At 49.5% G+C, this 24,526-nt stretch overlaps 1 protein-coding gene across 1 annotated transcript in view; it reads left to right on the forward strand.

Annotated features, from left to right (window-relative positions):
• The window catches only part of TUBGCP6 (tubulin gamma complex component 6), a 184,724-nt gene that overhangs the window by 125,603 nt on the left and 34,595 nt on the right, over positions 1-24,526 (forward strand). Inside the window, 4 exon segments of the mRNA XM_075343451.1 lie at positions 13,074-13,242; positions 13,472-13,613; positions 22,763-22,957; positions 23,055-23,187. Coding sequence (XP_075199566.1) covers positions 13,074-13,242; positions 13,472-13,613; positions 22,763-22,957; positions 23,055-23,187 — 639 coding nt within the window.

Consider the following 24,526-nt stretch of genomic DNA (forward strand, 5'->3'; position numbering starts at 1 on the left):
AATCTGATGTTTTGATGGATCACACTCAGACCAAAACTACAGTCGTCTCCAAGAGTCCTTACAGTCAGTGTGAAGCCCCCTGAGTCCCTTATATCATGCTGCTACCTTCTAGAAAATCCCATTTCTAAGATCCTATCTCAATATGTAGTAGGTGTATTAATAATCATAATAATAATATTAGCAAATACCTCTAATTAGAAATGTAGTATAGCTCTCCTGATATAGCCATGTCTCTTACCTCATATGCAGGACATTGCAGCTTAGGTATCCATGGTTATGACCACAACCAACTAGTTAACTGTCACTATATGAGTGGACGTAACTGTACTGCAATGCCCTGCACATGAACTGAAGTAAGAGACATGGCTATGTCAGGAGAACTATACTACATTTCTTTATCGTTCCTTTGGGAGACCCAGACCATGGGTGTTTAGCTTCTGCCTTGGAGGACACACAAAGTACTACACTTAAAAGTGTAGCTCCTCCCTCTGAGCTTATGCACCCCCTGGTAGCCAGTTCTAGCCAGTTTATTGCTTTGTGTCAGGAGGCATTCATCCACACATGCATTCTCATCTGATTTGTTTGACTTTTGGAAAGAGTTTGAAGAAAAGCGGGTCCATGTCTGGACCCCCGGCATGTCCCTTCTCACCCCACTGTGTCGGCGGTGTTGTTAAGATTGATTTACAAGGCTGAAGCCTTACATGCCGCGCTCCTTCACCATCCCTTCTGGGCTCTGGCTTGAAGTGGGAGCCAGCACGGTCTCCATGCCTGGCAGGAGTCCGGTCTCCATCCACAGCCCCTTGAGGATTCTGTTGGACCGGAGCACTCATCCCCAGGGACATGGCCCTGCGTCTCAGCAGCTAAGTACCTGAGACGTTTATGTTGGGGGTCCCGGTTCTTTATTGTATGGGGAGAGTATGCTGTATGTGATTGTTTTTAACTTTTCCGGCGGGTTCTCCAGCTTTTGCCAGAGAACCGCGCCGATGGTGCCTGCTTGTCGGCCTCGCCGATTAAATTTAGGCCCCGGCTTCGCCGGAGGCCTAGTTTTGTTTTCCTGCCCTTGCATGTCACTCATGCAGAGGGACAGGTTCGGCTACTCCCGGCGGCCGTTCTACACAGGGGAGGGACACTCCCCACTGCTGGGGCGTCCCTCCTTCCCTGCAGGTCTCTATAGCCCTCCAGTTCCTGCTCTTTTATAGGAACGCCCCCTCTTTTCTCAGGCAGAGTTCACTCTGCTCTGGGACATCCTGCATTCTGCATCTCTGCTGAGGTGCTGCGCACTGGGGGACCGGGCTTCGGGATCTGGAGGGCACACAACACCGCGCTCAGCGGTCTGGTAAGCCACAGCCGGTCTCTGGTTGTGGACCTCTGTATATTCTCCCTGGGGTTCATTCTCTGCAAAGCTCCCACTCCAGCAGCATGTCTCACACAAGGAGCAAGGCTCCAAAGCCTTATTCTGCATGCACTGCATGTAAGCTCCTGCTGCCCGAGCCGAGCATTTATCCACACTGTGATGGTTGCTCTAACTTGGCGGTGCCACAGCCTGGAGTCTCACCCCCAGTGGTCTCTCAGGCTGCTGCTGCTGCACCTGTGACTGAACCCCCGGCCTGTATAGAGTCCTTTTCTAGGTCCATATCCCAGTCATTTGCTGAGTCCATGGGACTTTTGTCCAGGACTTTGATGAATATGCATCAGCCCCCCTCACAGGGTGCCTCTAATACTCTTGACAGAGGACTCCTATCCTCTGACCTCCGTCCATCGGAGCTCACGGAGGATTCATCCTCTGATCCCAGACCCCGTCCTTCTAAGAGAAGGCGCAGGGTTTCCTCCCCCTCCCCATCCCACGGCTCTGTCTCAAGAGCTGACTCTCAAGATGAGGAGGATGCCCTCACTGGGGGCTCGGAGGCTATGTATCCCATCGATTTCTCTGAGGGTGACTCGGACCTTAGTGATTTGATTGCTTCTATTAATTCTGTGCTGGATCTCAATCCGCCAGTGTCAGAGGAGCAACTCTCTTTGGCAGAAAAACATCAGTTTACCTCGCCTAAGAGAGTAAAGAGTGTGTTCTTTAACCACTCCAGTTTTCAGACCGCTGTGACCAAACCCAGGGCCTGCCCTGACAAACGCTTTCCAAAGCGTGGTTCTGATGACCGGTTTCCATTTCCACCTGAGGTGGTCAAGGAGTGGTCTCACTCCCCAAAGGTAGACCCTCCGGTGTCTAGGCTATCAGCCCGGACCGTTGTGTCGGTGGCTGACGGCACCTCACTTAAGGATTCCACTGACCGTCAGATTGACCTTCTGGCCAAATCTGTGTATGAAGCTGCGGGGGCCGCGTTTTCCCCGACTTTTGCAGCAGTGTGGGCTCTCAAAGCCATCTCTGCTTCTCTAGAGGAGATGCATTCCCTCACCAAGGAATCTATGCCTGAGATGGTTACCTTAACTGCTCAGGCTTCAGCTTTTTCATCTTATGCCATGTCTGCCATGCTAGGCGCTTCTCACCGCACTGCGGTGGCTTCAGCTAATTCTCTTGTTATCCGCAGGATTTTGTGGCTTCGAGAGTGGAAGGCAGATGCTTCTTCCAAGAAGTTTCTTGCTGGGCTCCCTTTTGCTGGTTCACGGCTGTTTTGTGAACAGCTGGATGAAATCATTAAAGAAGCTACTGGCGGGAAGAGTACTTCCATGCCACAAACCAAGACCAGGAAACCCGCCCAGGGTAGGAATCAATCGAGGTTTCGTTCCTTTCGTTCCTCCAACTGGTCATCCTCTAAGCCTTCCGCCTCGTCCGCTAACTCAGCCAAGGATCAGAAATCCAACTGGCGCCCGAAAGCGCGTCCGCAGAAGACCGCAGGAGGTTCTGCCACTAAGGCAGCTTCCTCATGACTCTCGGCCCGCTCCAACCACGTCCTTAGTCGGTGGCAGGCTCTCCCGCTTTGGCGACGCTTGGTTAAAGCAAGTCTCCGATCAGTGGGTGAGAGACATCATATCTCACGGCTACAGGATAGAATCCTCTTCCAGCCCTCCAAACAGATTTTTTCTCTCAACTCCCCCCTGCTCCAAGGCCGCCGGCTTTTCGCAGGCCGTGGCGTCCTTGCAGGCAAACGGAGTGATTGTCCCAGTTCCCGTTCAGGAACGGTTCAGAGGTTTTTACTCAAATCTCTTCCTAGTTCCAAAAAAGGACGGTACCTTCCGGCCCATCCTGGATCTCAAGCTTCTCAACAAGCATGTTCGGGTGTGGCATTTTCGCATGGAGTCCCTGCGATCAGTCATTGCCTTTATGACCCAAGGGGAGTTCCTGGCGTCCATCGACATCAGAGATGCCTATCTACATGTGCCAATCGCAGTGTCACATCAGCGTTGGTTACGTTTTGCGATAGGAGAGGATCATTTCCAATTCGTGGCTCTCCCCTTCGGGTTAACCACGGCCCCTCGGGTATTCACCAAGGTCATGGCGGCAGTGATTGCGGTCCTGCACCTCCAGGGGTTGGCAGTGCTCCCCTACCTGGACGACCTTCTGGTCAAGGGTACATCCAGCGCAGACTGTCAGCGGAGTGTTTCGCTCACTCTCGCCACCCTAGCTTAATTCGGGTGGATTGTCAATCTTCACAAATCCACTCTGACTCCGACCCAGAGTCTCACGTACCTAGGGATGCAGTTCGAGACTTTGCCGGCACTTGTGAAGTTGCCCTTAATCAAACAGCAGTCTCTCCGGCTAGCGGTGCGCTCTCTGCTGAGGCCCCGCCGTTATACCCTCAGGCGCCTGATGCAGGTGCTGGGTCAAATGGTGGCTTCCATGGAGGCGGTTCCCTTTGCCCAGTTCCATCTGTGTCCTCTGCAGCTGGACATCCTCCGCTGTTGGGACAAGCGGCCTTCCTCCTTACAGAGGTTAGTGGCTCTGTCGCCACGGACCAGGAGCTCTCTTCAGTGGTGGCTTCGACCCCTCTCCCTGTCCCAAGGGCGCTCCTTCCTAGCTCCGTCCTGGGTGATTCTCACCACGGATGTCAGCCTATCCGGCTCCGGCTGGGGAGCGGTACATCTCCACCACAGAGCTCAGGGCACTTGGACTCCGTCCGAGTCAGCCCTTTCAATCAATGTGCTGGAAACCAGAGCTGTGCTTCTAGCTCTCCTAGCCTTTCACCACCTGTTGGCGGGCAGGCACATTCGAGTCCAGTCAGACAACGCGACAGCGGTTGCCTACATCAATCACCAAGGCGGAACACGCAGCCGCCTGGCAATGTTGGAGGTCCAACGCATTCTTCAATGGGCGGAGGACTCCAAGTCCACCATATCCGCAGTCCACATCCCTGGCGTAGAAAACTGGGAGGCAGATTATCTCCGCCGTCAATCCGTGGACAGTGGCGAGTGGTCCCTGCACCCGGCAGTGTTTCAGTCAATCTGCCGCAAGTGGGACACTCCGGACGTGGACCTAATGGCATCCCGTCACAACAACAAGGTTCCGGTTTACGTGGCTCGCTCCCACGATCCTCAGGCCTTGGCCGCGGACGCTCTGGTTCAAGACTGGTCCCAGTTTCGTCTGTCCTACGTGTTTCCCCCTCTAGCTCTCTTGCCCAGAGTCCTGCGCAAGATCAGAATGGAGGACCGTCGAGTCATTCTCATTGCACCGGACTGGCCCAGGCGAGCTTGGTATCCGGACCTGCTCCAACTGTCCGTGGAGAAGCCGTGGCATCTTCCGGACCGTCCAGACCTGCTCTCGCAAGGTCCATTTTTCCGCCGGAATTCTGCGGCACTCAAATTGACGGCGTGGCTCTTGAGTCCTGGATTTTGACGGCTTCTGGTATTCGTCCTGAAGTCATCTCCACTATGACCCGGGCCCGTAAGTCTTCCTCCGTCAAGATCTATCACAGGACTTGGAAAATTTTCCTGTCCTGGTGTCGCTCTTCCGGCCATTCTCCTTGGCCATTCTCGTTGCCGACCCTTCTGTCTTTTTTACAGTCCGGTCTGCAGCTAGGACTGTCCCTTAACTCTCTCAAGGGACAAGTCTCAGCTCTATCAGTGCTGTTCCAGCGGCGTATCGCCCGGCTGGCTCAAATCCGCACCTTCATGCAAGGTGCGTCTCACATCATTCCGCCTTATCGGCGGCCCTTGGATCCCTGGGACCTTAACTTGGTCCTCACGGTATTGCAGAAACCCCCCTTTGAGCCTCTTAGGGAGGTTTCTTTGTATCGTCTTTCTCAAAAGGTGGCCTTTCTAGTTGCCATAACTTCTCTCAGGAGAGTCTCTGATTTGGCTGCGCTCTCCTCGGAGTCACCTTTTTTGGTTTTTCACCAAGACAAGGTAGTTCTCCGTCCGACCCCGGACTTTCTTCCTAAGGTGGTCTCTCCCTTCCACCTTAACCAGGATATTTCCTTGCCTTCCTTCTGTCCGGCCCCTGTTCATCGCTTTGAGAAAGCGCTGCATACTCTAGATCTGGTGCGTGCTCTCCGGATTTATGTGGCTCGCACCGCTGCGCTTAGGCGGTGCACCTCTCTTTTTGTGCTAACCACAGGGCGGCTCAAGGGTCTCTCTGCTTCTAAGCCGACCTTGGCCCGTTGGATTAGATCGACCATTTCGGACGCCTACCAGAGTACTCAGGTGCCTCCCCCGCCAGGGATCAAGGCACACTCGACCAGAGCTGTCGGTGCTTCTTGGGCTTTTAGGCACCAGGCTACGGCTCAACAAGTCTGTCAGGCTGCCACTTGGACTAGCTTGCATACCTTTTCGAAGCACTACCAAGTGCATGCTCATGCTTCGGCAGATGCGAGCTTGGGCAGACGCATCCTTCAGGCGGCTGTCGCCCACTTGTGAAGTTAGGCTCCGCCTACTTCTTAGTTTTTTTTGTTTATTCCCACCCAGGGACAGCTTTGAGACGTCCCATGGTCTGGGTCTCCCAAAGGAACGATAAAGAAAAAGAGAATTTTGTTACTTACCGTAAATTCTTTATCTTATAGTTCCGTATTGGGAGACCCAGCACCCTCCCTGTTGCCTGTTGGCAATTTTCTTGTTCCGTGTGTTATCACCGGCTGTTGTCGTGGACAGAGTCTCCGGTTGTTCCGGTTCTTACTCGGTTCTACTTGTGGGTGGCTATTCTCCTTCAGCTTTTGCACTAAACTGGCTAGAACTGGCTACCAGGGGGTGTATAAGCTCAGAGGGAGGAGCTACACTTTTAAGTGTAGTACTTTGTGTGTCCTCCGGAGGCAGAAGCTAAACACCCATGGTCTGGGTCTCCCAATACGGAACTATAAGAAAAAGAATTTACGGTAAGTAACAAAATTCTCTTTTTCTCTGACGCCTCATTGGGGGACACGGGACCATGGGTGTTATGCTGCCTATCCATAGGAGGACACTAAGTAGATGCAAAAACATAGCTCCTCCTCTGCAGTATACACCCCCTGGCCGGGCCAGGCAAGCTCAGTTTTAGCTTAGTGTCTGTAGGAGGCACTTCCTTTCAAGGTTTGTTATTTTTTGAGGGCGACGGTTTCCTTTTGGGACCGATCTCCCACTACCATCAACGGGCGAACGTCTGGACAAGCTCATTTCTGACGCCACGGGAGGAAAGAGTACCTCCCTCCCCCAGCTGAAGTCTAGGACGTCCTTCGCCAGACGTCCACAGTCCTCGTTCCGATCCTTTCGGAACTCATTTGGTTGGTCGACATCCCGTGCTGTCCCCGTCACCAGCCGCAGACTACGCAGGGACCGACCTTCTCAGCTCTCCCCGAAACCCACTTCGTCATGGCAGCCTAGACCGAAACAGTCCAGGACTAGGGAGACTCGGCCACGACGTTTTCCCCCCTCATGACTCCTTCGGCGCCCCGGAAGACACACTCATTGTAGGAGGTCGACTGCGGCTCTTTCAACACATCTGGGCTGCCGCCTCAGACGACAAATGGGTGCGAGACCTTGTGTCTTCCAGTTACCACATAGAATTTCGGACCCGACCCCCGAGTCGGTTCTAACAGCAGGAGTGATAATACCTGCCCCAGACGACGAGAAGTTCGGGGGTTTTTATTCCAACCTCTTTGTGGTCCACAAAAAGGATGGGTCAGTTCGACCCATCCTGGACCTCAAACACCTAAACAAGCATGTGCACGTACGGAGATTCAGAATGGAGTCCCTAAGGTCCATTTTTCCACGTACGGTTTTAAATGCGGGATGAAGCAGGCTTTCGGGCGCTGATCATCGTGGCAATAACCGTGGGGGAGAATCCCGCTCTTGTTAATATCCAGGTCTCAATGGCCATGCCTTCAGCTTCAGGGCTCTGGAGTTCTGATGGGAAATGGACCCTTGGGTCAGCAAGTCTGGGATGTCTGGAAGGCGCCACGGTGCGTCTGTGAGCATTTGTACTAATTCGGCGTACCAGGCGCACCTGGGCCAGTCCGGTGCTATCAGTGTCACAGGGACTCCCTCTGCCTTGATCTTCCTGATTACCCACGGCAGCAGGGTTAGAGGTGGAAATATGTAAGGCAGGCGGAAGTGGTGCCAGGAGCAGACTAGAGCATCCGCGCCGATGGACTGCGGGTCGCGTGACCTGGCTATGAACGCGGGTACCTTTGCATTCAACCTTGAGGCCATTAGGTCCACGTCTGGTGTGCCCCAGCGAGTGCAGATGTGTAGAAACACATCTGGGTGGAGGGACTATTCTCCGGCAGCCAGGCCTTGGCGACTCAGAAAGTCGGCTGCCCAGTTCTCTACCCCCGATATGTGTACCGCTGATATCAATGATCCCGTCGATTCGGCCCAGCTGAGGATCTTGTGGGCCTCGAGATAAGCCGCTTTGCTGCAGGTGCCCCCCTGCCGATTGATATAGGCTACAGCTGTCGCATTGTCCGATTGGACTCGAATCTGACGACCCGCTAGCAGAGGGCTGAACGCTCTGAGCGCGAGGAAGATCGCACGGAGTTCCAGGATGTTGATGGGAAGGAAAGACTCCTGGGGCGTCCAACGTCCTTGAGCAGTGTGGTGCCAGTACACTGCTCCCCAGCCTAGGAGGCTGGCGTCCGTGGTCAGGACCAGCCAGTTCACTGTGAGAAAAGATCTCCCCTTCGATAGGGATGAGGACCGAAGCCACCAGCGGAGTGCGTACCTGACTGAAGGCGTCAGGTGAAGATTATCTGTCCAGGGAGAAGGGGCTCTTGTCTCAGGCTGCTAGAAGGGCTAGCTGCAGTGGGCGGAGGTGCAGTTGAGCAAAGGGTACTGCTTCCATAGCCGCCACCATCCTGCCGAGCACTTTCATGCTGAATCGAATGGAGCGAGACGGAGGACGTAGAAGGCAGCATACCGCTCGTTGAAGAGCGAACGCCTTGTCCTGAGGGAGAAGGATCAAGCCCCGACGGGTGTCCAGGGACATGCCCAGGAAGGTGATGGATCGTGATGGGATCGGGGATGATTTGTCCCGATTCACTAGCCACCCTAAGCGGGATAGGGTGTCCACAGTGATCTGTACGCTGGTTGAGCAGTCGCGGAAGGTGGGGGCCTTGATGAGGATGTTGTCCAAGTAAGGGAGAACGACTACTCCCCTGGCGTGAAGGACGCTCATGGCGGCCGCCATGACTTTGGTGAAGACCCTTGGTTCGGTGGCAAGGCCGAAGGGTAGAGCTACGAATTGAAAGTGGGAGTCCTGAATTGCAAAGCGGAGGAACTTTTGGTGATCTGGGGCGATGGGTATGTGCAGGTACGCGTCCTTGATGTCTATGGATGCGAGGAATTCCCCTTCGACCATGGATGCAATATCTTCCTTTCATGGTGCAGGGAAACTAACGTCCAGCCTATGCCTCTGGCCATCCCCAGAATTCTCGATTTTCTACAGTCTGGCTTGCAAGCGGGATTGGCTCTCAGTTCCCTTAAAGGGCAGGTCTCAGCGCTCTCAATCTTCTACCAATGCCGCCTGGCTCAAAAACCGCAAGTCAAGACCTTCCTCCAGGGCGTTTCCCATCTAGTTCCCCCGTACAAACGGCCGCAGGAACCATGGGACCTCAACCTCTTTCTGGACGGTCTCCAGAGGTCTCCCTTTGAACCTCTCAAGGAATCCTCATTTGCTCTTCTGTCCTGGAAGGTAGCATTCTTAGTGGCAATTACGTCCATCAGACGGGTTTCGGAGCTGGCAGCACTCTCTTGCCGCGAGTTTTTTCAGATCTTTCACCAGGACAAGGTGGTTCTGCGCCCTCTCCCGGATTTCCTTCCAAAGGTTCTTACCCCGTTTCATTTGAACGAGGACATTGTCCTGCCTTCCTTTTGTCCACACCCAGTTCATAGGGTGGAAAGGTCTCTGCATTCGTTAGACCTCTCAGATATTACATATCCAGGACAGCCCCCTTTAGGAAAACGGACTCCTTGTTCATCATTCCTGAGGGGCCTACGAAGGGACAGGCAGCTTCAAAGGCGACGCTGCCTCGCTGGATTCGCTCTGCGATCCAGGAAGTCGACCGCTTGCAACTCAAGCCCATTCCTAGTGGGCTGCGGGCTCATTCCACGCGAGCAGTTGGCGCTTCGTGGGCCATTCGGCTTCAGTGGAACAGGTGTGTAAGGCTGCGACCTGGTCTAGCCTACACACGTTTTCAAAGCATTACAGAGTCCATACCCAGGCTTCAGCTGAGGCAAATCTGGGTAGGAAAATTCTGCAAACGGCAGTAGAGCACCTCTCTCAGTAGGCGCTCCAGGCTGTCCGGGACTGGTTCCTAGTCCTTGGGTTGTGTTGTCTTCTTTTATGTTTCCCACCCATGGACTGCTTTAGGATGTCCCATGGTCCTGTGTCCCCCAATGAGGCGTCAGATAAAAACGGATTTTTGTGTACTCACCGTAAAATCGTTTTCTCTTAGCCATCATTGGGGGACACAGCACCCACCCTGTTGCCCTGTTGGGCCTTGGTTCTCTCAGTACCTTATTTGGTTATGACTCTTTTTTTTTTTTGTTCTCATGTTCCTCTGTTGAGGTAAGTTTTTACTGTTTTTTTTTTCTCCTACTGCTTGTGTACTAAAACTGAGCTTGCCTGGCCCGGCCAGAGGGTATATACTGCAGAGGAGGAGCTATGCTTTTGCATCTACTTAGTGTCCTCCTATGGATAGGCAGCATAACACCCATGGTCCTGTGTCCCCCAATGATGGCTAAGAGAAAACGATTTTACGGTGAGTACACAAATATCCGTTTTTGTTAATTGTAGGCATTTGCTAATTTTACTAATATACCTAGCACATACTGGGATAGGATCTTGGAGATGGGAATAATCCTTTAGTGACCTGGAATTGCACAAGCACAGATGACAGTATTTGGCCCTATTTGTAGCAGACTCTCATTTTGGGCAGGACCTGGAGATCTAGGACACTATCATGAGCAAGGGCATTGTGTTGGAATGTGAGTGGCTGATGTATGTGTCACATTGCTCGACCTTCCATTTATGGACACTGAAGCCTAAGGCTAGGTTCACACACTGCGTTTTTTTTGACGCTGCGTTTTTGTGCGTTTTTTTGCAACAAAAACCGCACAAAAACGCACCCGCGGCAAAAAACGCACGCGTTTTTGCCGCGATTTAGTGCGTTTTTTGCTGCGTTTTTGCTCACTACGTCTTTATGCGTTTTTTTATCAGTGAACAAAAAAAAGGTCTGATGTCATTTCCTTCTTCAATATGTTCTTCATTCTCCACTAGTGTATGCATGAGAGCAGACAGCTGCAGAACTACATGGCTTAGTATACTCCATCCAATAGTGTATGCAGGAGAGCAGACAGCAGCTGCAGAACTACAAGGCTCAGCATGCTCCATCCAGGACTGTATGCTGGAGGGAGAGTCAGGGGGAGCAGACCTACAAGGCTCAGCATCCTCCATCCAATAGTGTATGCAGGAGAGCAGACAGCAGCTGTCGAACTACAAGGCTCAGCATCCTCCATCCAATAGTGTATGCAGGAGAGCAGACAGCAGCTGTGGAACTACAAGGCTCAGCATCCTCCTTCCAGGACTGTATGCAGGATTTCTTTGCCCCCCCAAACAAAAAAAATGATGTGGGCTTCGCCATATTTTTGTATGCTAGCCGGGTACAGCAGGCAGGTACGGGCTGCCCCCAACCCCCAGCTGCCTATTTGTACCCGGTGGGAACCAAAAATATAGAGAAGCCCTTTTTTTTTTTTAATTATTTCATGAATTTCATGAAATAATTAAAAAAAAAATGACGTGAGCTTCGCCTAATTTTTGTGTCCAGCCAGGTACAACTAGGCAGCTGGGGATTGGAATCCACAGTGCAGGGTGCCCACGCTTTCTGGGCACCCCCGCTGCGAATTGCAGTCCGCAGCTACCCCTGAAAATGGCGCTTTCATAGAAGCGCCATCTTCTGGCACTGTATCCAACTCTTCCAGCTGCCCTGATGCCGGGTGATTCACTGGGTAATAATGGGGTTAGGGCTAGCAGTATATTATCAGCTGGCCCTAAGCCCGAAATTCATGGTGTCACGCCAATATTAGACATGGCCACCATGAATTTCTAGTAAAGATAAAAAAAAACACAACACACAGAAAATTTTTTTTATTAGAAATAAAACACAACACAATTAGTGACTCCATCTTTATTGAAATAAAGAACCCCCCTCCGCAGTAATCCTGGGTCAAGGGTCCCGCGCCTTCCAGTCCAGATCCAATATCATCTGATCGGTTTGCTGGAAGGCAAAGCGATCAGATGATGTGTCAGGTTCTAGGATGTGAATCACATCACACATCAGCTGATTGTATAAAAGCAATTTATACAATCAGCAGATGCATCGGTGCAAAAAAAAAAAAAACTCACTTATGTGCTGATTACCGGCAGCTCCTGGAGCGGAGTCTGATCCCGTCCGATCGCTGCAGGAGCTTCCGGTAATCAGGGATGAAATCTCCTGACGCATCCGCTGATAGGTTAAACCGGCCGGCCGCTGGCGTCACCCCGAGACTTACGATCAGCTGATGCGTCAGGTGACTGCATCAGGTGATCCATCGCCAGGTCCTGCATCCTGCAGGCATACGTACCCGGGGAGACTGCACACACCTGGAGCGGCAGTACCGGGAGGAGGAGCTGGGAGCGGACATGGCATCGGGACCCTGCAGACAGGTGAGTATGAGGTTTTTTTTTTCTACTGTTCACTTTTGATTTCGCAGCTGCTTTCACCTCCTGCCCGTACATGACGCCGCACGGCAGCATACATGCACAGGACTGGAGGTGGAAGCGGCGGTGACGGTACCGGGAGGATTCACGCTTCTGTGTTTACTGACAGAAGGAATCCTCTTCCTGTACACGTCACTTTACTACCCACCTCCTGCGTTTATAGCTGCGTTTTTGGTCTTAGAAACGCACCAAAACGCACCTATTTGCGTTTCTCATTGCGTCTTTCAACATCCCATTGCACTCAATGGATGAAAAGTGCAGTGAAAAACGCGGGAATAATTGACATGCTGCGTTTTTGTGGCACCACAAAAACGCAGCTGAAAAAAACGCTGTGTGAAGACAGCAAAAATGAAAACTCATAGACTTTGCTGGGGAAGCAAAGTCATGCAGTTTTCTGAGCAAAAACACACCCGAAAACTGCGCAAAAACGCCGCGAAAAACGCACTGTGTGAATTTGCCCTAATGCTGTCAGTGGGGTGAAGGCATCTAATCAGTATATATTACAAATTAACTATATTAATTAGAGTTGAACAAAAAAAAGATTCAAAAGACCCTGGTCCAGCAGCTTGTATCCTTGGCGCCTCTTCTGATTGGTAGATCCAGGGAAAACCCGTTGTGCCTGTGTGCGCCACACTGTGCCTACTAATCAGGAGAAGTGCCGAGGAGGCTGGTAGAGCTCTTGTTTCGCAGCCGCACACTACAAGAGTCCTCTGAGTCTCTGCTGAACTGTAATATTTATGCTTCCCTCAGATTTGTATAGAATACTCCTACTGTTTCTCTACCTACCGGTATTTATTTGCACATTTCTCCTCTATTAACTTTCCCTCCCCCACTATGCTTCTTTCTTGACCTCCTTTTGTTTCACTCTCTCGCTATTTTCTTGTGTTTTATTGTTAAATAAAAGATCAGTAAAATGTTTCTACTCACGATATGCACTTTAGCTTTTCTTTTTGGCCTACAGCAAAGCCTCCGGTTTTCCACATGCTTAGCCATGTGATGCCACGAGAGTTCTTCTTTCCTGTGGACCCCGACAGGGACTCAGCTACTGATGAAACGGCTGTCCAGCTCATCGAGCTTCTCTCCCTCCCGGTGCTGATGAAATATTCTGTAACTGCCCCGATTGTGTCCAGGTCAGTTCTGTTCATGCTGCAGTCCCACATTCTCTTTTTTACATCATTTCTCTTCCTCTTTCTTTTTTTTTTTTGTTGGAAAAATATAGTAAAATGTTCTTCTGCAGCACATTGGCAAAATGCTCCAAAAAACAGTGTCATGGGTGGACTAGGTCTGTAATGAAGAACCATTGTTACATTAATGCTATTTAGAAGACCTCTGTTCACTGAATCTGCCTTTACTTTCTAGTGTTTCTTTAGTGAACAAAGCTGTCGTGGATTACTATTTTGTGGAACTGAATATGGAAAAACATTTTGAAGCAATAAGGCATTTTCTGCTAATGGAAGATGGAGAATTTGCCCAGTCACTTAGTGATCTGCTCTTTGAAAAGGTGAATGATTTGTTATTGATCACTTCCACTTTCCGACCTGTGCGGAGTAATATAACCACACACTGCTAGAGATGTCCTATGTGACACCAATTAAAGACACCCGTTTTTAAGCAATTCTTAGCAAATGGACATCAGGCATGCATTTTTATTAAGCCAATACCAGAAATTGGTAAAGCATCCTAACAGCGCCCACTATGCCATTCAGCATGCCAGTTGCAGGGTTTTGTTTTTTTTTAAATAAAATTGTGTAAAATACTTGATTGAGAAAGACAAATAAAACTGACTAAAGCTGAATTCATATATCCGAGTATTGGGGTCTGAGCATGGACCGTGATTTCCTGGACCATCCTGAGGGTCTTCTGATGCAAAGGCATCAATTATCATAGGCATATATAAGGCCTTAGGGGTACTTTGCATGCTGCGACATCGCTACTGCGATATCATTGAGGTCAAATCGAAAGTGATGCACATCCGGCGCCGGTAACGACGTCGCAACGTGTAAAGCCTAGATCCGCCGATAAACGATTGCAAAAGCGTCGAAAATCGGTGATCTGTGTAGTGTCGGTCATTTTCATAATGTCGCACCAATAGGAAATTCGATGATGTTCCTCGTTCCTGCGGCAGCACACATCGCTGTGTGTGAAGCCGCAGGAGCAAGGAACATCTCCTTACCTGCCTCCACCGGCTATGCGTAAGGAAAGAGGGGGGCGGGATGTTTACTTCCCGCTCATCTCCGCCCCTCCGCTTCTATTGGCCGCCTGCCGTGTGACGTCGCTGTGACGCCGCACAACCGGCCCCCTTAGTAAGGAGGCGGGTCGCCGGCCAGAGCGACGTCGCAGGGCAGGTAAGTGCGTGTGAAGCTGCCGAAGCGATCATGTTCGCTACGGCAGCTATCACAAGATATCGCATGTGCGACGGGGGCAGGTACTATCGCGCTCCGCATCGCTAGTATCGGCTAGTACCCCTTAGGCTATGTGCACACGTTGCTTTTTTTTCAGCGCGGAAAAAAAACGCACCCTCTGGCAGAGGGGAGAATTGTAAACAATGCTTTTTGAGAAAAACGCATCGAAAACGCATGCGTTTTTCATGCGGTTTTTTTAGGTGCGTTTTTTAAAGACTTGTCAGTGTTAATAAAGTTGGTTGAACACAGACCTTTGGAAAAAAAAACTGTGATGTCATTTCCTTCTCCACATTCTGTTTGGATAAATGGGAGGGCTTGGAATGGAAGGAGCACCATTTGAATTTTGGAAAAGTTGAAATAAACTTCGCGCACCATGTCACATTAGCAGGGCCCCTTGGGTACCTATACGTCAGAAAACCCTCAAAAGTGACCCCATTTTGGAATCTGCACCCCTCAAGGATTTTATTCAGGAGTATATTAAGCATTTTGAATCCACAGCTACTTCACCCAAAATGTTGCTGTAGCAACAATATTCTCACTTTTAGGCCCGTTTCACACGTCAGTGAAAAACACTGACGTTTTTCACTGGCGTGTAAAACACGCACATGTCCTTGCGTCTGCCGTGAATCACGGCACACGTGGGTTGTCTAAGTGCAGTCCGGGCTCCGTTCTCCGTGGCCCGTGATTGCACTCAGTAATCATCTCACCTGCGCCCGCTCCCGCTCTCCATGGTGCTGATCGCTCCCGCGGTGCAGCATCCGGCTGGTGCTGACCCCCGCAGCAGCTGCTTCCGGGTCGGCTGTGTCGCGCATCATGAATATGCGTGACAATAATGAGCCGGCTCAGAAGCAGCAAGCTGCACGGGCTGCAGAGGACATCGCTGGATGCTGGGTGAGTTAAAATGATTTTTATTTTAAAAGCACGTTTTTTTCTGGCACGTGTTTCACGGACCACACCACTGCGTGGTCCGTGGAACATCAGTGATGCCAGAAAAAAATGGACATGTCTCCGTGCGGCAATCACGCACACGCGGGTACGCCGCATGGAGACACGTGTGAGCAGACCCATTCATTATAATGGGTCTGCGTATGTCAGTGATTCTGGTACGTTTAAAAAAAAAAGCACAAACGTACCAGAATCACTGACGTGTGAAAGAGGCCTAAGGCTATGTGGCCATGATCCAGCGACACGGCGTCTAGTACACAGTGCCAGCCTTCCTGCAGCTGCCCATGCCCACGATTTGGGTTCAGGCTGCTGTGGACTTTAGCTGTATTCTACCTGCAGAGAACACTCTCGTCTCCGCAGCATAAATTGACATGCTGAGGCTCGGGAAGCCACGCCACCGGTCAGTTTATGCTGCGGAGAAAAGAAGCACAGTGGGCATGGGATCTCCAAAAATCCTTCCACTGTGCTTCTACTGCACAACGCAGCGTTATGGACGCAGGGAAAACACTCAGCGCCCATAACGTTGCAAACCCTGATTGTGGGCACACAGCCTAAAAAGCGTCAATGGATGTCAAATATATATAACGTCCCACCCCCGCCTGCATATTCTAAGCTGGCACCTTTAGTACCTTTCATGTGGCACTAAAGGGTGCCTAGCTTAGTATTTATCCAAAAAAACACAAAAACAAAACAATGAAAAAAATGGCGTGGGGTCCCCCCTATTTTTGATAGCCAGTCAGGGTAAAGCAGACAGCTGTAGCCTGCAAACCACAGCTGGCAGCTTCATCTTGCCTGGTGATCAATTTGGAGGGCTCCCCAGGCTTTTTTTTTTTATTTATAAATAAAAAATTAAAAAAAAAAATAACGTGGGGTCCCCCCAAATTAGATCACCAGCCAAGGTGAAGCTGACAGCTGGGGTCTGGTATTCTCAGGGTGGGAAGAGCCATGGTTATTGGACTCTTCCCAGCCTAAAAATAGCAGGCCGCAGCCGCCCCAGAAGTGGCGCATCCATTAGATGCGCCAATCCTGGCGCTTCGCCCCAACTCATCCCGCGCCCTGGTGCGTTGGCAAACGGGGTAATAAATGGGGTTGATACCAGATGTGTAATGTCACCTGGCATCAAGCCCAGCAATTAGTGATGTCACGGCGTCTATCAGATACCAGACATAACTGACAGTAAACAAAAGCAAAAAAAATGACAAAAATTTTTTATTAGAAAAAACACTCCCCAAATCATTCCCTTGTTCTCCAATTTAATCAAAAAATTTGAAAAAAAATGGGTCCGCAGAAATCCATTTGGACGTCCCACGTCGCCTCTGGACCTTCTAGAATATGGGGGCACGTTCAGGGAACGTATCCCCCATTTTCTAGGAGGGCAGACCCTCCATTTGAGGAGAGTGGGTGCCAAAAATCTGCACCACTCTCCCCGGGTCACAGCTGCAGAGTGCCGAGCAGCCAGCACAGCTCTCTGAACACAGTGCTGGCTGTCAGCTGCTCGGCACATGTGACCGGCCAGCGTGCACTGTGAAGGAGGAGGGGGCCGCGGGGGATCAGCGCTGCAACCGGACAGGTAAGGGGGAATACCGAGGGGAATAGGGGGTGACCTGGCAGGGCCTGGGGGGCATTTTTCTGTCGCATGTCTCAAGGCACATGCGACAGAAATCATAGGAGCAGGGCGGCCGGTGCGCTGCTGTGCGCACGGCCATGTTGGATTTTCGGGAGGGGGGTCGGGGGTCGGGGTGGGCACTTTAGCGACACCGGGGGCTTTCCAGGACTTTGCCAGGAAGTGAGGTCAACAGGAAACCTCTTGACCTCACTTCCAGGTAAATGCCTGCGTTCTGGCATGCCGACAAAGCCCGCGGACCGCAACAAAAAAGCAGCTCACTGCGGTGTAGCTGCGTTCTGACCCACATCATTGATTCAATGGGGGAGAGAACGCAGCCACACCGCACAAAAGAAGTGACATGCTGCTTTTCTTTCCGCACCGATTTTTGGCATCCAAAACTCTGCGTTTAGAAACGCAGCGTGTGCACTGATTTTTCTGCTTTCTCATACACTTTGCTGGGAAAGCTGAACGCATGCAATTTGCCACTGAAACGCTGCGGTTCTAAACGCAGCGTTTCCGCGGTAAAAAACGCAACGTGTGCACACAGCCTTAGAGTTTGACTCAGGAGACCTGCAGCCAATCCGGAAATCACGGTTTGCTCTCAGAAATCTGAATTCAGCATGTTACAGGACTTAAATATTTCATTTATTATACTGTTCAATAGCGTGCTCAATGGAAGATATAGGAATCTGCCGGCCAATAGTGATGAGCGAGCGTGCCGCCACTGCTTGTTACTCAATCAAACCTCAACCTCCCATTGACTTCCATTATACTCAGTACTCGAGTTTCATCCGAAAACCCCTAGTCCCGATCTAGTAACGAGCAGTGGCGAGTATGCTTGCTCATCACTACAGGCCAACTTTAATTAGCCTAGAACTACATTAAGATAAGTAATGAAAATTGTGCAACGTTCCCATTTACTAATAATGTAGTGTGACATAAAAGTTATATAAGGCAAATTGTATAACAGTCAATACAATACAGCTCCAGTTACCTTCAGATAACGTTTTACAACAGAAGCCACAACAAATCCCTGACCAAACCTAAAGGTACCGTCACACTAAGCGACGCTCCAGCGATCCCACCAGCAACCTGACCTGGCAGGGATCGCTGGATCGTCTCTACACGGGTTGCTTGTGAGCTGTCAAACAGGCAGATCTCACCAGCAACCAGTGACCAGCCCCCAGCCAGCAGCGACACGTGGAAGCGATGCTGCGCTTGGTAACTAAGGTAAATATCGGGTAACCAACCCGATATTTACCTTGGTTACCAGCGCACACCGCTTAGCGCTGGCTCCCTGCACTCCTAGCCAGAGTACACATCGGGTTAATTACCCGATGTGTAGTCTGGCTATGTGTGCAGGGAGCCGCCACTCGCCGCGTGAGAGAGGCGGACGCTGGTAACGAAGGTAAATATCGGGTAACCAAGGAAAGGGCTTCTTGGTTACCCGATATTTACATTGGTTACCAGCGTCCGCAGAAGCCGGCTCCCTGCTCACTGCACATTCAGTTGTTGCTCTCTCGCTGTCACACACAGCGATGTGCCCTTCACAGCGGGAGAGCAACGACCAAAAAATGGTCCAGGACATTCAGCAACAACCAGTGACCTCACAGCAGGGGCCAGGTTGTTGCTGGATGTCAATCACAACAACATCGCTAGCAAGTCGTGCCTCAGCAGCAATGTTGCTAGCGATGTTGCTTAGTGTGACGGTACCTTAAGAGTTAAGCACTTTAGGGGTGCTAACAAATGCTACACCATATGGTGGAAAAACTGAATGTTAGAATCTGTCACCAGGTTTGTACTCCCTCCGTTTGAGGACAGCATAACATTGGCAAGGGACAGACACCCTGATTCCAGTGGTGTGTCACTTACTGGGCTTCATGCTGTAGTTTTGTGCTAGTCTTCTTGCTTATGAGTTCTCAATATTTATTAAGTGTGTATAACTTCGCCCTCCATCATTGATTGGAAGTTTTTTGCCTATACACAGTCTAGGAGAAAGCTGTCAATCATGGACATGGAGGGGTTAGACAGACCATCATTGAGAAGACTAGCAGATCTGCAGCAGATAAAAACAATGATTTTACCAAGACTACAGCAAAAATCCCAGTAAGTGTCAAACCACTGGATTTAGGGTCTCTTTCGCTTCCCTGTTTTATGTGAAAACCCGATGACATACCCTCTTAAGTATTGCCACCATTTTCCAGATGCAAACGTGGCATAGTTTTTTTTCTCCACCCCTAAAGAGTTTAACTCTCAGGCCAGGCTTCAGCCTTAAGACTTTTTTCACATGTAATTTAATATGCCATACACTAAATATCCTGCAGTCTGGCTATATGCTGTTTATCAGTATTGTACAAATTTCCATTCACTACAATTTATTATAGACAACCCAGTAAAATATCTATATATATAATTGCCTTATTCTGTCTGTCTGTCACGAAAATGACGTCATTACAGTGACAACCGTCGCATTGGCCGCTGGGCTTGGCCTGTCCCCGCCCCCCCGCACGGATTGGCCGCTCGGCCTGTCCCCGCCCCCCCTGCACGCATTCCCCAAACCCACACGGAGCCCCAACTCCCAGGTGACTGCTGCACCCCCGGAAGCCCACACCGGCAAGACAAGTGGAGAAAAGGCCGAATGTGTGAAACCACTAGCTTACCCCGGCTCCCGGCACACGTGTGCCGGGGGCGGCGTAGGCTGGTAACCATGGTACACATCGTGTAACTATAGAAACCGCTTTCCTTAGTTACCCAATGTGTAACATGGTTACTAGCTTACCCCGGCTCCCGGCACACGTCAGCACTGTCGCTTTGAATAGTTACTTACCTTTTCTCCACTTTCTCAGATCCGGCGTGCTCCCGTGCACTGTGTACAGTACAGTGGCCGCGTGACAAGCTCCAATCACGTGTTGTCATGTGACTGGAGCATGTGACCAGGAAGTTGCGGCGTGGCCACTGTACTGTACACAGTGTACGGGAGCGCACCGGATGTGTGAAACCACTAGCTTACCCCAACTCCAGACACAGGCTGGTAACCATGGTACACATCGGGTAACTATAGAAACCACTTTTCCTTAGTTACCCGATGTGTAACATGGTTACTAGCTTACCCCAGCTCCCGGCACACGGAGCCGGCGTACGCTGTTAACCAGTGTACACATCGGGTAACTATGGAAACCGCTTTGCATAGTTACCCGAGCCCCGCCCCCGCACGGATTAGCCGCTCGGCCAGGCCCCGCCCCCGCAAGCATTAGACGCTCGGCCTGGCCCCGCACCCTGCACGCATTCCCCGAACCCACACGGATCCCCGACTCCCAGGTGACTGCTGCACTCCCGGAAGCCCACACCGGCAACCCAGCCGAGACATACCGTTGCGTTGCTGGGAACGTGTCGGAGACGGCGTACGCTGGTAAACATGGTACACATCGGGTAACCATGGAAACCACTTTGCTTAGTTACCCGATTGTGTACCTTGGTTACCAGCGTATGCCGGCACCCTGCCCATTCACAGCACAACAAATAAACACTTTTTGTCTGCTACTTGGCAAAAACCATGTGCGCTATAATAAATCGAATGCGCTGAATCCAAATCTGAAGTTAGTTTTTTTGTAGCACGTCAGGATATTAAGTTATTCCAATTTTTGTGAAAATTAAAATAAGCAATTAATAAAGATACAGAATCGTTATGTCCCACAGTTTCACAACATGTATTCTCATTTTTATTGAAAAAGAAGTATAGGTAAATAAACCAAAAAACTTAAAAATCACTTATAGTAGCTTAAGAAATCGCCTTGAACTCAGCAGAGTACTTTTAAAAGTGCTTCAGGCACTTGCTTTTGCGCTTGTGAGTGGTCCTAGTGGCCCGTTGCAAAAACCAGCAGTAATCGCCCATCATGTTGGGGTTAAAGCGACCTGGGTATCTTTTTTCCATAGTAGAAATGTCCTGGTGGAATCTCTCACCATGTTCGTCACTGACATTACCCATATTTGGAGGAAAGAAGTCAAGATGTGAATGTAGGAAATGCATTTTCAATGACATTCGGGCACCATGCATTTCGTATGCTTGAAGCATATTGTCTATTAGTTCAGCATAGTTTTCTGCTCTTTCGTTTCCAAGGAAGTTTTGAACTACTAATATAAATGCATCCCATGCAGTTAGTTCAAGTGGGGTGAGTTCTTTCTTGAAGATTTCATCATGGATTAGTTGGTGGATTTCAGGACCAATAAAGATTCCTGCTTTGAGTTTGGCCTCAGTTTTCAATGCACTAAACTTTTCCTTCAGATACTTAAATCCATTCCCTTGACGATCCATTGCTACTACAAATTTTTTCATTAGTCCTAGTTTAATGTGAAGAGGTGGAAGATAAACTTTAAGTGGATCGACAAGTGATTCGTGTTGAACATTGTGCTTACCAATCTTATGTTCATCTCTATTGGGCCACCGTTTAATTTTATAATGGTTGTTGTCATCTCGACTGTTCCATAGGCACAGAAAGCACATATGCTTAGTGTAACCTAACTGCAAACCAAGGACTAGTGCAACAACTTTGAGGTCAGCACAAATGTTCCATTGATGTTCTGAATATTTAATCAATTTCAGAATGATCTGCATAGAAGCATAGGTCTCTGGACATGTCTGGATAGGTCCTACATATAGCCATAACTGGTTAGTGCTGATATCAGCTCCCAGACATATCTGGACATGTCTGGATAGGTCCTACATATAGCCATAACTGGTTAGTGCTGATATCAGCTCCCAGACATGTCTGGACATGTCTTACATATAGCCATAACTGGTTAGTGCTGATATCAGCTCCCATACCTGTCTGGACATGCCCGGATAGGTCCGGGGAGGTCAACGAATGTGTGTAAGAATATCTTCAACAATGCCTGAATAGGCGTATGGCCTTTTCTAAGTATAACTCAAAATCTGGACGTGCTGTGCAAATTCTGAGTTCATATTTGGAATCAGCATGTTCAAATTAGTAAAGAACACATGTTTTACCCTCAGTAGCAAAAACATTGTTGTGCTGATCGTTGCTCTCCCTCTGTCAAACACACCGATGCGAGCTGCACAGCAGGAGACCAACAAACAAAAAATGAACCAGCACTGTCGCTTTCAATAGTTACCCGATGTGTACCATGGTTATTAGCTTATCCCGGCTCCCAGCACACGTGTGCCGGAGCCGGCGTACGCTGTTAATCAGTGTACACATCGGGTAACTATGGAAACCGCTTTGTATAGTTACCCGATGTGTACCATGGTTACTAGCTTACCCCGGCTCCCTGCCCATTCAGATCGTTGGTCTCCCGCTGTCGAACACGCTGATGCATGCTGCACAGCAGGAGACCAACAAGCACAAAATTAACCAGCACTGTCGCTTTGCATAGTTACCCGATGTGTACCATAGTTACCAGCTTACCAACGTACGCTGGTAGCCATGGTACACAATCCTGTAACTATGGAAAGTGCTTTGCTTACTTACCCGAATGTGTACCATGGTTACCAGCTTACCCCGGCTCCCGGCACACGTGTAACCTACATACACATTCTAGACTACCCGATACGTTAGATACGGGCCACCTTCTAGTGTGTGTGTATATATGTGTGTGTATGTGTATATATATATATATGCCATTGTTGCCTGACTTCTGTCTGCGTGTTTCGTCCGTTGACCGTGCATCATTGTTTCCTAGCTGGTGTCGGCTCAGACCCTCCGTGAGCTGTTCACTCCATTGGTTCTGAACTCCATACTGCACAAAGCTCTGCAGTACAGCCTACATGGCGACTCTCATCTGGCCTCCAATCTCTCTTTTGCTCTTAAGCACATCCCAGAAGTGTTCACACCTACAGCTCCGGATACATTAAGTTGCTTGGAATTAAGATATAAGGTAAGCTAATCTATACCTCTAGAATGATCATAGAATTTCCAGATAATGATGTTATACAACGTGTATAAAGTGATTTGATATTTTCCATCTTCTTCAGGTTGATTGGCCACTAAACATCGTCATCACGGATAACTGCATAAACAAGTACAATAAGATTTTCTCCTTTCTCCTACAACTGAAACATATGGTTTGGACTCTGAGGGATGTTTGGTTCCACTTAAAACGCACAGGTAAAGCTCTGTCTTATTACATTGCAACATAATTCCCTAAAAAAAGTAAGAAAATTCCTCTTTTGAACAATTTATATTCGCCATCATTTTATTAACACATCTTGGAACTGTAGAAAAAGAGAGAAAAGATATACCAAAAAATGGGATCACCGAATCCAATGTTGTGATTATGAAAAAATATATTTTATTATACAAACAAAGTGGGAGGAGCAAAGTAACAAGGGCACATACACAATTGATTAAAAACAATTAAAAAGCCAAAATTGGCATGATTCCCCACCACGCCAGCCTCCAATATATAAATATATAAATATAATAGAGGGTACCCCTTACAAATACAGTAAATTTCCAAACAATGAATGGTAACTGCCCGGTACAGGTATAGAGCCACCGATGTATAGAGCAATGGTTTCACACATACGTGAGTATAATAATGGAGAAAATCTCTAGCATATATATATAAACACAGATAGTAGAAGGTGATGACTTAGCATGGGTAAAAACCACTGATATACGAATGACCGACTTCAACATATGGGGTAGTGAGGGGTATACATAAGTTCAGGTCAAAATGCAAAGATACAAAAATAGTGAGTAGACCTTACACAATACCCCTGTCAAATACCCAGATAGTTAAATCACAGTGAGATAGGCATCCACAGTCTATATATCACACATACAGTACCCTGCGGGCACCGGTCAAAGGAAATCAAATTGGCAACATATGCCTGTGTTCACCAGAATAGGTGTAAGGATAAATAATGTGTACCTATGTTATTTAGGGTAAGTATAGATTATACAGGACATGGTCATCCAGTCCAGAGCATCGGCCTACCCATGGTCATGCCCTGGAAAAACGTTAGGCTGGAATAATCAACCCCAGGCACAAGAAGCAGGATATTTCCAACACCAAGCCAGTGGGTATATACCTAGACTAGAATTTGCTGAGTCTGCAAGATAGCATACTCACACCTGACGGCACAGTGGGTACCAGGGGGGGAGGAGAAGGGGTACAACAGGGGGAGGCAGGAGGCGTGTGACCCCACGCGTATCGCCACCCGTCGTGTGGCTTCCTCAGGGGAGAAGAGTGTGCAAAGACAATCAAAGTGTGCCCTATATAAAAGCAGAAAAAATCATTAGGAAGTGATGACTCACCAGTCTCTTTGGTGTGGGACGCTAGCGATGGCGGCCGCCATATTGGAAAAGTCACATGATTAAAGAACCGCCCTAACAGCGTACTGCGCATGCGCGGGTATACCCAGCGCTACTCAATTTGAGTAGCTCTTTACAAGAATTAGAGTAAATCCAACATAGAGCAGACGCGAACTACTGCGCAGGC

The sequence above is a fragment of the Anomaloglossus baeobatrachus genome, chromosome 4, assembly GCF_048569485.1.
Source record: "Anomaloglossus baeobatrachus isolate aAnoBae1 chromosome 4, aAnoBae1.hap1, whole genome shotgun sequence".
NCBI classification, from domain to species: domain Eukaryota; kingdom Metazoa; phylum Chordata; class Amphibia; order Anura; family Aromobatidae; genus Anomaloglossus; species Anomaloglossus baeobatrachus.